We start from the raw sequence: 16,238 nt of genomic DNA, 5'->3' as shown, positions 1-16,238 counted from the left end.
AGAGAAAAAATGTGCTGGGCAGAAAAACACATAGACATCATTTCCCCTAAAAAAAAACTAGAAAGAAGTACCCAGACCATGATGTAAATCTGATTAGATTTACAGCCTTGTCAACATACTACCTTTCATATACTGCAAGTCCAAGAAAGCTGCTATTTGCCATAAGCTGTCACAGCTACTCCCCCACTGCTGAATCAGTGAAGATGCTGCATTAGGCTGGTCCCTGGCCTTATCTGTAGCAAAGCCTCACATGAAAAAACTGACAGTCATCCAGAACTCAGTGGGAGCATCTCCTGCCCCTTCCACCCTTCCTTTCCTCTTTCTTCCTCTAGCTTCTCCCTCCTGCTGGCTCTGACACCTTGGTCAGCAACAGACCTGTCACTCTGAGCCAGGAAGCCCTGTTGAACTCAGCAGATTCACAAAAAAGCAATGCAGGACCTCAACATGTCTGGCAAAGCAATTGTGCCTCACTCCTGATGTTTGTGCCTTTGGTAAAAGCCACTTTGTTTTCACTATGCCTGAGCACAGCAAGGGCATGGAGGGGAAAAAAGCAGGGCAGAAGCCAGATGGGTCCTACTTAGATCTGAAAAGAAATCTTCTTCAATATGGTTTGTTCTCTGCTTTCTGCCTTCAAACTGCCCAAAAGGAACAGCTGTCCTATGCCAGATTTTACCAAAGCAGTGCAAGCCACCATCATGTAGGAATAACAGCAGCAATAACACAGGACCTATGTCAGAGGTGTCCAAAAGAGCAAACCACAGGTAAAAGACATGGCTAAGAGGGATCCCAGCAGCAAGATGTGTGATGAAGAGGGACACCCTGGGCTCATCTGCTCCATCTACTCTGCAGAAATCACTGACATGAAAGTAACATTGCTCCAGTACTGCTGCTTTGAACCTTGGCCTCCCTTCTCTCTTCTCACTGTTCACTTACTCCCTTCTTTACAGTTTTCATTAGATTAGGTGCAGATATGTACACTCTGTATAATGGAAAGAAAATAAAACACATTGCTATTAACCTGCTTTGATTTTCTTTCCATCCATTCTAAAAGCATGCATTTAAAGTAAAAAATGCCTAATCAGACACTTTTAGAAAGCTAAGTTGAAGCTAGCAAACTTCCTTTCCATTCTGTCTTGTCAATTTTTAAACTCCCAGTGGTATGAAAAACCCACATTTTAAGTATACTGCATATTTTCAGCACTTTGGAGACACTTCAGTTTGTTTCCAGCAATTTGCTGGGAAATTAACAAAGAGCAGTTGGGCCAATGAAAGAGGAGAAAACCAGAAGAACAAACTTCTGAATACAAGACCAAACTCTTTAAAGAAAAAATAACAAATTAGTTTTAAACCTAGGGAAAGCTGAAGTTTCTGATTAACTCTGACAAAAATGCTAAAAATTACAATTAGTCTTAAATCCTAGCATTTTCTCCTTTCTCCACACTTACTTAAATCTGCTATCCCTCCAAAAAGAAAACTATAGGCAAATCATAGGTGTTTCATTTTGTGCATTATAAAGGAAAGGGGAGAAAGTAGCAACTATAGAAAATATGACCATTATTTCAGACCAGCAAAGGTATAAACTCATAGAATGTAACTGTTACCATCAGTTTGATTCAAAAAGATGAAACTATCCAGTATTTACTGTCTTAGAGCACCAAAGCTTACAAATTCCAAATGAAAAATAAACGAAGATGGAAATCTGCAGAAAAGGGGATATTTATAAATACCTTGTAAACAAAACATTATTAAAATAGTTATTTAACACCACTTAAACCATTACTTTGCAAACACTATCAACAAGAAAGGCATTAACATTAATCTATTATCAAAAATAACTGAAGATGTGCTATCAGTGTCATGTTGCAGCTAGAAATACTCACATTATGATAATTGATCATTTCCTGTAAGGTGTCAGAGAACTTCATCAAATTGGTCTGTAAAGAGAAAATAAAAGTGGTTTATGTTAAGCCCTATTAAAAACACCGCACAAAAGCAACAGTTCAGAGGTTTACAGCTTTTCAGTTTTTACAACTTGGAAATTAATTTTCCTTACAGCACTATTATGAGACTAAAACCATTAGGCTAGAAGGAGAGCACAGCTGTAATGGCAAATAAATCTATTTAAAGATACAATCATGACAAATGTTACTTCTATCTACCTGTATATAAAGCACCAAACTGAAGAAAAGCAGGAAAAATTCAAATTGACTAAAGATATGGGAAGCTCACATAATCTAAAACATTAATTTACAGTATTTAATATGACACTAACTAATATTTTTCACATTTAATACTCTGACTCAAAAAAAAAACCAGGTTAACGTGTTGCCATCACCAGTGCATACACTCATCTAACACATGTTCTGAAATTTGGCAGAGGCATGTCACTACTGAAACTAAACAGCACAGACACCTGCAGTGCACCACAGCTGGGAAACCCCCACTCTAAAAGAGATAGCAAAGAAAAAGGAGCAAAAAGGCAAATAATTCCATAAACTTCAACTACTTTTCTTGCAAACTGCTATGTTGCACCTTTTTAAAGTCATGTTTCTTTCCCTCCCCTTTCACCTCAAAGAACTTACCTCAACCAATGTATCTTTACAGGAATATTGTGCAAGGTCTCGAATTCCATTCATGAACTGCTTGTTGGCTGTACAAAATGCTTTCCCAGTGTCAATCATTGCAATACAAAGCTTCACCAGCTAAAATGAGTATATAAATAGAGAGAAGGCAGAAGGCTTATTTTGATTTGGTTTTTACACCATCATATAAACATGAAAACGCTGAGCTTTGCTAAGGCTACAAAATAAAAATTTCCAAAGTTACATTCTCACCCTCTGATTCTATGAAAAGCTTTCTACTGTGTAGTAACAGCTATAAAAATACTACTCTAGGTCATTAGATATGCTATTGGGAAAGCTACCACTCTATAAACTTTTAAAATTAGTTTTTACTTGCTTTACTGTTAACTGACATGTTGCACATATTTCAAGGGAGTTTTACACAGGCAAAAAGTACAGCAGCTAAAACATAACCCAGGCAAATGATGAGGTTATTGTGGTTTCTGAGGAAAAACACCACAAAACAAACAAAAACTAAACCCACACCAGTTCTTTCATCCTGAGACACTGAGAATACAGGAAGAGGAAAGCAAAAGGCTCTGTGCACAAAGCACAGCTGGAGAGCCATGGTTACATCTCAGGAGGTGAAATCAATCGTGTTTCCACTCACAGACTAATCTCTGATGGCTTTGCACCCCTACCACTCATGCTTCAGTCAGCACATCAGGCCCCATGGAACTGCAGTCTGATAAGAAGGTCCTCAGTATCTTTTGATGGATGTTTTCCCACTTCTTGAACCATTTATGCACTGGGCCATTAATGTAAGAAACAGGGGTTACTGCAATTGCCAGGATGCTCTCCTGAGATGGGTGCATTATGACTGAGCTTCTCCACCCTAAGCCAAGCTGAGAATAAATCCAGAAGACTGAACTTTCATCTCTGAAAGATCTTTCAAGGATGGTAAATAAATTATCATGAAAAGCAACACAGAAGCACTTGGTCCTATGTTGGGGCAAAGAAACCATCCAAGCATCCTTCCTGCCTTAGTTACCCAGTAATTTTTATGTTGACTCAGATCCTTAGGGAAAATGTAAAGCTAAGCATGATTTTCCTCATTCTGATGAATGTCCAAGTTGCTTGAACAATGGACAGGAAAAAAACCCCACTATCAACATTAACCTTTTTCCTTTACCTTTGCTGATAAGTTCACAAGCCTGAACTGGGCTTGCTTTCTTCCAGAGAGCACAAAACTGCACACAATACAGCCCAAAGTCAAAATTGTGAGACAGTAAAACCAAGTTTAGTATGAACAACTGATCAGAAAAAGTTACCAACCAAGCCTAGACAAATTATTACCCTCAGGCCATACTTGCTTCAGCTCACCCAAGAAGCTTGGCTTTCAACTTTAGTATTGTACTATAAGGCCCTGAATAATGAATAATTCCATTTAAGGAATATGAGAATTCTTTTTCCCAAAAACTTTCAGACTGGTGGAAAAGCCAAACTTGTAAGTTTGATTTTTCAGATCTTCTAAATACTTACACTGGTTGATCTACCAAAAAAGATTCCACACCCCTACAATAAAAATGTGTGTTATACCCAAAAGCTTCACCAAGATTCACACCAAATCAAAATTAAGGATGCCGAATTTATTTTGCAAGAGCAAGTAGCTAGATTATTAGCTACTAAAAACTAGAAATACTATTACAAATAGTAAAGAACAAGTCTTCAGGCTTGACACCATATTTATTTGTCTCCAGCTTTCTGCAGCCTGCTCAACAGCTGCAGGAAAAAAATGTTGTATTCAAAAAGCAGTTAAGGAGGTAAACAAATGACATCTGCCTGCCATGTGAAAACACAGATAAAAATAATTTAAACCATTTAGCACAAACGCAAAGGAAAGAAGACTTTATACAGATGAAAACCAAAAATAAGATACTCTCAAAACACTAGCAAAGAAATAAAGTTTCCAAAGGTGAAGAAACCAATAAACAGATATTAAGAAGTTGAAAAGATGCTACATATAATTTTTTATATACATGCACAAAGTATGACAAAATGCAGGATGAATTTTACAGTAGTCAAGTCCTCCACACAACAGCGAAGGATATACATGCATACAATATACATATATACATATATACACACACCTGGCTGCTGTGCCTGAGATTACCAGTGACAAACAGCACGGATTTCAAACCTCCAAACCAGAGGGTACCCAGATGTCCCCAGTGCACGCCACTGTGCTCAGCAGGCTCTGGGTGCAGCAGTGACCAAGCCCGGCCTTTATCTCCCTGGGAGCTGCAGGAGCTGGCAGCAGCTCCCGGCTGAGTCCCAGGGGCTCAGTGAGCGCCGCTCGGGAGGGAATTGCTCAAGCGAGGCCCCCGCCCAGGGAGGAGCGAGTTCAGCTGCCCGGGGCTGCTGTGCTCCAGCCTGGCCGCCAGCTGGGAGCTGCAGCTGGATCCCTTCCCTCTGCAGAGCAGGGTGCTTGGTCAGCCACTGACACTTGCCAGCTGTGAACTCTAAAACAAAACCAAAGCACACTTTCTGATGTTTCTGAGACAAACAGTGTTGAGTTAAAAGCTTACCTTGTCAAGTTTCAGTTCCAGCTCTGTCACATCTCCTTCTACCTCTTCTAAAGTTGCCCTGTGTGTATAAAAGAAGTTTTCCTTTAAAATTTTACACAAAAATACTCCGAGTCTGGGGAGAAGGGGCACACACACATTCATTTAACTCATTTATTGCCATCACAGTTTTACTTAAATTTCAGCTATAAAACAGCATAGATTTTAAAGAACCACAAGAATTGAAGGAAATCTGACGGTACAAAGAAGAAAACTACATCACTGCTAAAATGTGGTCTATTGATAAAGATTTGAGATCAAATTTTATCTATCCTGACATCTGTCACACCAAAACAGATTTCTTCTGTTCTTCTATAAACAATAGTCTATATGTTTGAAGCTAACAACACAGGAAAGAAACTGAAAGGTTGAGGGAATTTTCTTAACTCTTTTAGTGACCTCCTGGCTCAAACCTGCCAAATAGGGCAGCTATTTCATGAATAACCTTGCTATGAGATTAGGACAAAATACAGCACTAGCCATGTGTCAATTACCCTGCAGGGAGTTCAGATGGCACACTTGATTAGATCATTCACCTCTGGTCTACACTGGTCAAATGTTCCAGGCCAGTCAAATTTAACTTGCCAGTAAAAGCTGCTTTCATGGAGCATAACACAGCTTTTTTTTTTTTTTTCTTTTGCCTTTTTTTTTTCTTCTAAGCTCAGGTTTCTTTGGACGCCTCCTTCCTTACTGCTACCTGAAAAAAGCAGGAGACTGAGGATAGATGACTTTTTGACTCTTTGTTCAGAGTCCATGAACATTGCTGCTTCATCAGGCCATTGCCTGGAGAGCCAAATGGGCTCATTTCTGGCAAGGAGAGCCCCTGGTGCCATCACAGGGTGCCCATTCTTTCAGTCATTCCAGCATAAGTGGTCATGGAACCACACTGTTTACCAGTAGTAGCCTGCCTTGGGGAAAAAAAAGTAATAGGAAGTTTTCTGAAATGCTTTTTTGGAAAATTGGATCAGACATTTCACATTTCAGTCCTACAGAAAAACCCAGCTCTTCCTGGAAAATGTTATATAGGCAGGGAAGAATGATTTGGAGCAGGAATTTCTTAAGCCAACTTTATACCACTGAGGAGAGACTACACACAACCACAGCTTTACTGTCTCTTGCTAATTCCATTCTAGTTCACATGAGTACAAGCCAAGAACACACAAAAAAAAAAAAAAAAAAAAAGGCTGGATCAGGCCCCAAGTTCAGGAAAAGCAGTTTTTTTACAAGAACAGTTCTGAAAAATGCTGCCAATTGCTTGCAGATCTCAAACACTGAGCATGACATTCCCAGCTTTTGCAGATTTCACTACACATAGTTGCATTCCAATTCTTGTACCTCAATGCATTCCCACACTTATGTCCTAGGTTTTATATCCAAGCAATCCCTGTACCTACATTTTGGCTTCTCCCTCTTTGCTAGCTTCAGACCATGAAGGATTTCAGGCAACATTAATTTCTCTTTTACTTTCTTTGTTTTCTTTCACAACTGATTCATTCCCATTTAAATCTCTAGTTAATCTTGTTTCGGAAAGCATTAAAGAGAATTAAAAAACACCAAAACCCAAAGGAAGGAAAATCATCTCAATATTTAGATTTCAATTTTGTATTCGTTTGTTTATAATCACAGTACAACAAAATTTTATTTGTTTCTTTGGCATTAACACAAAAGCATGATTAAGAAGTTGTTTACAGAACTGCAGCAAGATCTGATAAGAGTATTATTTTTTGTGTCTTTAACTGAGTTCTAGCTCCACAGGACTCAATGAGCTAAAAGTCTAAGATTCAAAATGAACAGAGATAAAGGCAGTTAGAGCAGGCAGAATGAAGACAACACATCTGTTCAGTAATTAAACCTCTATGAAAAGAGGCAAATTTTAAGACAGAATAAGCTCAAATGTTAGAAGTACCAGCAGAACATTTAAAAACTGAAACAATGAAGGGTAGATGAAGCAAAAAGAAGTATAAAGCAAAGCAGATAGAGGTCTGAAATGTCACAGGCCCCTGAGGCACCAGGCTGGTATTTCCCACCACTGCCATATGATGGAGGGATGGCATATCTGGGCCCTGCAGCTGGATATGGATTGAACAGCTGTAGGGTTCCAGCCAAATCCCACTTTAATTCTGTTTCTTTGCATAAAAATGACTACTTTACTGTTTCCACCACATAAAATCTAGTAGAAGTTATTATCATGCAAACATATTTACAGGTATTAGTCCAAAACTGGATTACAGTCACAAAAAACAATGGAGAGGACACCCTCAGACTATCAGAATACAGATATATACATCCAATTATGTACCCCCTAGCTACAAAAATTGTCTTCATGTTTTCATCCTGGGCTAGCAATACACGAAGAACAGCTGATCTGATCTATGTTAATGCTCCCTTGTTTTTCTTAATTTAATACTTTTTGAAGCCACAGAATGCAAATGTGCATTTCTCTCTAAAACATCTGTGTCAGGCATAAAGTTCACAGAAAACTGCCATAATTCTGGGTAAATGTCATGTCCACAGCCAAGCCCCACTGTCCAGCTATAAACACAGGAAGTGGTGGTGAAACAGCTGAGGATCAAGTGCCAGACCTGTCATGTAACAAAACTGGTGCTCCTCAGTGAAGTGGGAGCTGGGAGCAAGATCTGAGTCACAGTGATCTCAGCCAGAAGGCTCCAGCAATAGGAATAAGGATCAAATCAGGTCCAGTGCATGAGTCAAACATCTGTGGCTTCCCAAGATGTTCAAATACTGCATGGCAATACACAAAACCAGAACAGCTGCTTAAGGGTGGAGGACAACTTTTATAAATGAGCAGTCTCCCATACTCTTCATGCTCTGTAATGAGGACTCTCAGGAATGTGTTTCTTTCCTCTGCTGTGACTTCTCTCCTCCACCACCCCCCACAACACAGCTCAGTTTGCTAGATACAGCTTCCTGCACAGCTGCAGTGCAGGAGGAATGCAGGAGATAATGGAAGAAAACTCAAGACCAAAGTTTGCAGCCTTTTAAAATGAGGATAATGTCACCAGTTACCCAGCCTAGTGTATGTGAAGGACAGCTGAACTCTGACATCAATCACAGAATTCCCTCTAGGTGACCAGTGAAAGACTTTCTTCCTGGTTAAGGTACTACAAAATCCCAGGAACCAAGGAGAATGATGATGGATAAACTCTCCTCTAAAAAAAAATGGGTCACTACACATTGCTGACCAGAACACCACACATACCACGGCCATGGACAGGGGTCTGCAGGGCCTGTTTGCTCCCACAGAAGAGTGGTGATCACCAGTGCTTTTAAATTTAGCTCCTCTTCAAACAAAGTCTAATTGCCATTGAAGCCACACCCTGCCTTTAGTCTTTTGCTCATTCATTCATCATATTCTATCTTGCATTTTCAGGTTGTGTTCCTGAAAATGTGGAGGCTGGAATCAGTGGTCACTCTAAATCAGATGCTGAAAAACAACAAACTGGAGAGGTCAAAGGTGCTATGGGCAACTAACTAATAATTATTAATTCTGGAAAGAATACATCACTATAAAAATATTCAGAATGATAAAAGCCCAACAATAAAATATTTTTCCAATAGTGTGTGTTTTTTTTTCTTTTAGTTGAGAAAAGTTTTGATTCATTTATTGAATATACTTTCAAAAGAACAGGAACATGTCACAAAATCAATTGCTATTCATTCTGGGGCTTTTGAATACATTAATATCTTTGGACTCATGAAATGGAAATGGATTTTTAGCACTGCAGTTTCAATGGAATTACTGCTAAAGTCATGTCCTCAAATCTTAAAAAGACACAGCTCTCTTACTTGCACATATTTTATGCAGAACAGCTCCTTAATGCACAACTTACACTTCACTAGAGATGATCCTTTCAGCCAACATCCACTACACCTTCAAGACAGATTGAAAAAGAAAAGGTACTACTGCGTGTGAAAACCTGGAAATGAGATGCATAATTGCAAGATAAGAATATGAACCTGATGATTTACATGAATGTCTCCTCCTCTATGCCAGAGCCTATCAGGTGACAGGTAGCAAAAAGGACAGCAGGCATTAATCAGAGGATATACTGTGACCTGTAGTGTGATGGAAAGGCAGTTAAAATGCAGGTGTACCACAGAAAATATTACACTTGCTCAGCAGCTTGGTCTGGTTTGTCTCTGCCTCCCTCTTCTCCCACAGCAGCTGCAACTTGGGCTCACCCTTCAGATGCAGAGCAACTGCTCACAGGTGAGTCCAGAAACAGCCCCAGCCAGCTGAGGGCAGCCTCAGGCCAGGGGAGCACACCCAGCCCTGTGACTAATGGCACTGGACAGTGTCACTTGTCACTGCTCACCAAGGCTGTCCCCAGGCTGAAAGGTCCCTGTCCACCAGCACAGCTGCACATGGCTGGCACCTTTCAGAGCAAGCCTTCCCATTTGGCTGGGTTACACTTAAGGAGCTTTCTCTCTGTGCTTTCCCCTACCTGCTGAGGTCCTGCTGGGTGGCAGACCTACCCTCCAGCTTCTCAGGGTTCCCTCCAATCACTGTCTACTCCATTTCATTTCCTTCAAATATTACAAAGGTGTCCAGAGGCCTGTTAACCAGCTTGCCAAGAAGGAATACAGTTGGTACATGTGTCATGGCATCAGACACCAGAGACTAAAAAAGAAACATGATATTATTGAGGAACAAAGAAGGCATACATGGAACAATAAGGCCTAATAACTTTGGATAGCAGCATGGACAGATGTAAGTAGAGTTTTACAACTTATGAGATGTGTCATAACCATAAATATGATCTGAAGAAAGAACACTGTTGCAGCCTGTCACAGAGCCCATTGAAGTCCTGGTTTGGCACTGCAGTGTTTTTTCCCCACTGGCACAGAGCCCCTCCATACTGAGGAACAGATGATGAACTCTCCCAACACACTAAGATAAAATTCTTCATTCATGCTAGTAATCCCTTCATTATTAATTCTTTAGTCATTACCACACAACATTTTATCAATAGCTTGGAAAAACTTCTGTGTGCCCTACATGAACAGTAGGGCTTTTAATCAGAAAGTCGAACCCCCACCTTGAAATCCTAGAAATCTTCTATGAGCCTGGGGGACTGAAATATGGAAATACATTTCCTGAACAGAAGATTATGATGTTGATGAATAAGCCAAGTTTTCAGGTACATAGCAAACACTGTCTGCATTTCAAATTTCCCCAGAGACACAGGAATCAAGTCCTCAATATTAACAGGATCATTCCTCTACTTTTCTCAAGTAAGACTTAGAAAATAATCAAATGAAATAAAGCAAGGGTATTTATTGAATTCATAAAATTGTTAAAGCAAAGGTCTGCTTGTAGGTAGCACTGCACCTACAAGGTTTAGTTCCTCCTCAATAATTCATATGGTCTAATATAATAAGTAGGACAAATCCTTTAAAGATGTACACTTCACTTAATTTGTTCTTTACTGCTAGACTACACACAGCTCAAAGATAATGAACATTATAAACAAATCAGTCTTCAAAAAGGAACAAGCTCTACTGCCCTAAACATGCACCTCTGGAAGCCAAACTCATTACCACTAAGCTTGCACTAGCATTTAGCAGTCTGCATGACCCAGTCTATCACACAGACTAAAAGGACTTCTGTGCTACCTGCTTAAATTTTTGAACTTTTCCTCTCAATACTCTTTTGGAGTAAATTGCCAGAAATGCCTAACAGTGCTATTTTCCCAATGGTTTCCCCTAATATTTCTCTCCTAAGCTTCTTCTATCCCAGGAGAGCCTGACAGTAAGCCTAAGCAGGAAACCAGCAACCTGTTTGCTCCACAAAGAGTCTGAAAAGCAGGATTTTCTTATCTTTCAACTTCAGTGTTGTGTTCATCAGAAGACAGCTGTTAACAAGATGGGGGCACAATGGTGACCATGAAATGTTCATGGAAAAGAAGTAGATTATACTGCAAGTTGGGAAGAGTGCAACATATCACAATATATGTTCAGCACAGCTCTTGACTAGTGATTCCAACATCCAAGATTGGGCCAAAAACTTTTCAGGAGGACCTACTACCAGACAAGGAAGTAGGACTACAGTATCAAGATCTTGCAACAAAAAAAATCAAAAAAAAAAAGGGCAGCAGAAAGGAGCTCAAGGAACTGATGGTGGACAGAAGCCTTGCTGCTGAAAAGTTGCCAACATCACAGAGCTGCTTTAATCTTTTAAATCTCAGGAACCACCCAGGATCTTGAACACAGAAGCAGCAGATGGAATGAAGGATTTCAACATTTGAAAACTCAAGTATGTAGTAAGGTCAGGAAGTGGAAGCATAAATATAACCATCAAGCAACCAACTGCAAAAGATACAAGATAGGACATCTAACAAACACACCCTGTTAGCCTCAAGATCTGGAGTTACCAGTCAGATGCTAAGGAGTCCTGTCAACTTTGCTTTAAAAAGCTGTAAGTAGTAACAGTCTGAAGAGCAGTGAAGATACTGATTTGGAAAGATATCCCTTATGTACCTCACCTGCAGCCAATGCAGAATGAGCAAACACCAGTACATAGCCCAACACAGCACTGCCAGGATCAATAGACTCAGAACTGATCCAGCAGCACCCAACCACCAACACAGGAAACCCCAAGCAAAGTACAGGCAGCTGAGGGTCTGAGTGCTGTGCAATTAAACAAAAAGACACCACATGATCTCAACATGAACCTTAGGTTTTCTTCCATTTCAGAAAAATTAGGTAACATCTGTCCCTTTCTTTTTGTAGCTCCCTTAGTTGCTGATTTAAACCTTACACCCTAATTAGAGGAGCTCTGCTGGGTACAAAGCAGCATAAGCTGGCAAAGTCTGTGTAACCAGAGCTCACCGCGTTTCACAAGAGCTGAGCACCAGCAGCTGTCTGCAATTCCACTTTTATCAGGTGGATCTTCTTTACTGAAACCTGAGGGAAGGTTCAGATTTGCTATAAGGACTGAGTCTTCAGCAGGTATTTACCCTTTTTGTCCATTTCAGAAGTTGAATATTTCAGTACAAATGCTCTATTTGACAGTCAGAGAGAAGGCTGCAGCTTTGTTGTGATACACAAATTCTGAACCTGACTTTTTATTTAGCTGTTAGGTGAATACATATATCTATATGGATCTCCCACTCAGTAACCTAAAGTGCATTTTACATGTAAATTAAGAGTTTTATTGTGCAGTTTTATTGTTCCTACATACTGCAAAAAGCAGTTTGTTTGCCCTTTATGCCTTCACATGGAAGTAGCCAGTCAAATTAATCCAATCTCAAACCAAGAGAATGGATAAGCACTACAGCAGGACAATAGAGAAATACAGTTTTTTCTCAAATTTACTGCTCTCAAATTTGGAAAGGCCAGTTGCCTTCCTCCTCATTTCTTTCAAATGATGGTAAACTATTAAAAAAAAAAAAAGGCATTTGGAACTTTATAATATAAAAACTACAAAATGCATGCAGCACACCCACAACCCTGGAACTTCTCTGGGTACATTTAGTATCTTTTCTCCCACTACTTTTAGTCATCAAGAGATTTTAAAGACCCTGGGATTTCATTCATCTATCAAAGCTAACTGCAGGTAAGCTGTTTTTCAACCAAACAGAAGCTTACCTATCCTTTAATTATTACATGTTAAAGGTTTTTCATTTCAAATCAACTGCAAATATTTTCAAACAAAATCTTTCAAGACTGATATTTACAATTCAGTGGATATTTTGTAATAGTAGGCGCATTCAATGCTTCCCCTTGACATTTTTCATCATTCTTTTTGGGATAAATCAAGTAGGATAGAATAAATAGGCAGATACATTCTTCACAATCAGACACTAGACAAAAGAAATTAAGTTAAATGAGTACTTTTAAAAATCATTCTCCACAAACTGGAGATTCTTCTGAAGAATAATCCTGTAGATTCTTTTGAGGAATAATCCCACAGAGTAGGTGTGTAGATGTGTGTAGTCTTTTTAAACAGAGTCCAACTTAGTAACACACAAATTCAGCCAGAAGCTGCATCCTCAATGAAACATCAGATTCCTCAGTGGTCTTGAACAGTTTTTATCCTTAACAGCAGCCCTGGCCAAGGCAAAGCAATTGTTCTATAATTGCTGTGTGCCTTACCTGATCAAACACTGGTATCTATGCACAGATACCCAAATTAGTCAGCTAAAGCACCTTGGGAATGACAGAGCAGAAACATGTGATGTCCAGGGCACAGGTCACCTCATCCTGACACATATGGCTAAAACAAATCAAGAGCTGCTTGGGATCAAATCTTAATGAAGATCAATAGTTGTAAGGAGCCTAAGCCTAAGATCTGGCTTAAGAGGAGGGATGGTACACAGCAGATGAGATGCATTCTCCTTTTCCTGTTCAAGGAAGGGGCCCGGGTCATTATTTACTAAACACTTTCTAGAGATAGGAACTCCAACTTATATGGTACCTGAAGTCTAGGAAAGATACAAGCTACATTTCCAGATGGCCTGTGAGGCCTCACAGTGCCTTTTGCTAGTGCCAGTGAAGAACACGAGGCCCAACACTGCTGCATGACATTTCTTCTTCACCCATGAGTTCTTATTTGGGTTATCTCAACCCAAAAGTATAATAACAACAGCATGTTTTATAGAACCAATAGCACTGTTATAACACCACATGTTCCTTACATTGAAATTTATCACAAGAATCCAGTCAAATGCTGAGTCTGATTACTTACACAAAGTATTCAAACAAAATAAAAAACCAAACCCCACACAAACGACACCTTTTTATGCCAAAAATTATCAACATTCAGAGCCCCATTAGTGCCCACTGACCAGTGGCTTGGGCAGCAAGGGAGTCAGTGGAGACCTGGAATCTAAGAAGGCACCAGAGGGTGGGACAGGACTTCCAGCACAGACTGACACCAGCCACCACCTCTGTGGCAAGGACAGAATCCCTGTGTGACCACAGGACAGGCACAGAGGAGGCTCAGTGCCTCCCTGGGCAGAGCCCACAGGAGCAGAAACCCAAACCCCATCTCCCAGGTCATATTCCACACCTCTTTTTTGACAGACAGAAGGGATGACATTCCTGGTCAGAACTCTGAACACAAGACACTTTCCCTTTGTTCCAAAGGATTGAATTCAAGTTTCCATCTACAATGTAATTCTGAATATCAGGACACTAAAATCTGTTAAGTGATCTCTGGCATTACATAAGTTACACATATTTTTAATAATAACTACAAGATCACTAAAAATGGAAGACTAGAATATTTCAAATGCACAGAAATGTGTGTTTGATATGCATGTGTTCCTACTTAACAATTGGCACACAGAAAGATGGAAATCTGCAATTGTCTTGCATAGAATATGGTTTTTTAAATTTCAGCAGACTGAAGACATTTCACTACATGTGACTACTTCAATTCTTTTGTATTATATCCACCTTAGAAACTTCAAAATCACACCATGCAAATTCCCACTAGCTCTGCTTTATGTTTATCAAGACAACACCATAGGCAGGGGTCTTCCTTCAACACTGTTGCTGAAGGTAGATCACAAACTCACTAAATGAAAAGATAATTTGTGCACATGCACCTACTGTCAGATTCTTCCAAAAGCACAATACAACTATTTCAATGTCCATTAATATTGAAATGTGAACTACAAAAATTATCCAAGGGTATTGTGCCTGAATACTGCAGTCTTAAAATATCAAACAGATAACTTTAACCATCAAAAACGAATCCTGATTTCCAGAAAGACTCATGCCACTTGTATGCCACTTAAACAATAAGTTTACCAGAGATTTTCTCTGTTCAAAATCTCCTCTCATTCATAAAAGGAACTTGAAGGAGATATTTTGCAACAAATTATTTTCTTAGTCTATCACTGTGTCTTGTCAATTTGAAAATGTATACCTGAGATCACTCCATAAATTAGATTTCTCCTCACACAGTCAGTGCATCACAACAACAACTGATTTACTCTAGGTCTGAGGCCTGGCTGCTTCTAATATTCATAAAGCAAACATTAACCATAAAATCCTTATTCTGCCACATACACAAGGAATCCTCTTGAAAAGATTATCAGGAAGGCAAAACAATGTTTGAGTCTACTGGACTGCTTAAGCTGTCCAGTTTATGGTCATAATGATAATATCTACTATTTCTCATGTTCATAATCTGATCTTTTAGTCATGTGAAAGAGTGACAACAAAATCAGGATTTACAATGCCTCACACAGAAGTATGGAAAACTCCTGCATGTACTAAAATAACATTACAGTTACTTATCCACACATTAATCTGCATGTCCTCCCCATGGTCCTCCATTGCAGATGGCAACTTCAGCCCTTACTTTTGTTACAAATCTGCCACTAGCAAAAGGCAAAGCACCTACATCACTACCTAAACTCACAGGAATATCTAAATGTAAAACCAGCACTATCTGCTCTCAGAGATCACATATGCATTTACACATCTTCAAATTTCTACACATATTCTTAAAATGAATTCTGCAAGTACAACTGAAAGGAAAAAAAAAAAACAAAAACTAACCAAACCCTGAATTACTCAGAATTTATTCTTCTATTTCCTGCCTATGTAAACATGACACTTCTGCATTTGCATCACCATGAGATACTAAACTGATTCAGGCAGTAAGGCCTGCATCAAGATTAAGGCAAAGGGTTCTGGTCTGTAAACAGTAATTTCTGTAGCCAATGGAAATTAGACGTTTTTCTTTCCTATTTTCTCCAAAACCAGGTTATAAGAACAGAGTTTGCTTTGGGAAATTTTCAGAATTATTTACTCTAGTAAAAAGTTAGCAATAATTGAAGCCATATTGTTCACTGCATGAAGTAAGAATGGGGAAAATGCTGACTAAATAATGTGGTTCTGAGTGCAAGGCTGTCAAGAAGCTAAGGCTGAAAAGAGATCACAGGACGCTGCAAACATTGCTGAAATCAGCACATTTGCTATTCAGAGGCCAACAGTTTCACAGATATGTACAGTGAAAAAACAGAGCCACCAAAAAGTCCACCTAGCCCAAGACACAGTTTTCTATTTTATAGTT

At 39.4% G+C, this 16,238-nt stretch overlaps 1 protein-coding gene across 6 annotated transcripts in view; it reads right to left on the bottom strand.

Moving 5' to 3' along the window:
• Positions 1-16,238, bottom strand: part of ACAP2 (ArfGAP with coiled-coil, ankyrin repeat and PH domains 2) — a 63,608-nt gene that overhangs the window by 41,497 nt on the left and 5,873 nt on the right. For all 6 annotated transcript variants that reach the window (XR_010029183.1, XM_063166981.1, XM_063166983.1 and 3 more), the window contains exons 2-4: positions 5,150-5,207; positions 2,583-2,702; positions 1,881-1,934 (exon numbers count right to left, since the gene is read on the bottom strand). Coding sequence is in view for 5 of the 6 variants with exons in the window: in XM_063166981.1 (XP_063023051.1) it covers positions 1,881-1,934; positions 2,583-2,702; positions 5,150-5,207 (232 nt within the window). In the remaining variant the exon portion in view is untranslated. The remainder of the gene's footprint in view (positions 1-1,880; positions 1,935-2,582; positions 2,703-5,149; positions 5,208-16,238) is intronic.

The sequence above is a fragment of the Melospiza melodia genome, chromosome 12, assembly GCF_035770615.1.
Source record: "Melospiza melodia melodia isolate bMelMel2 chromosome 12, bMelMel2.pri, whole genome shotgun sequence".
NCBI classification, from domain to species: domain Eukaryota; kingdom Metazoa; phylum Chordata; class Aves; order Passeriformes; family Passerellidae; genus Melospiza; species Melospiza melodia.
The sequence above is the reverse complement of the archived record's forward strand: the minus strand, read 5'-3'. Positions and strand labels throughout refer to the sequence as shown.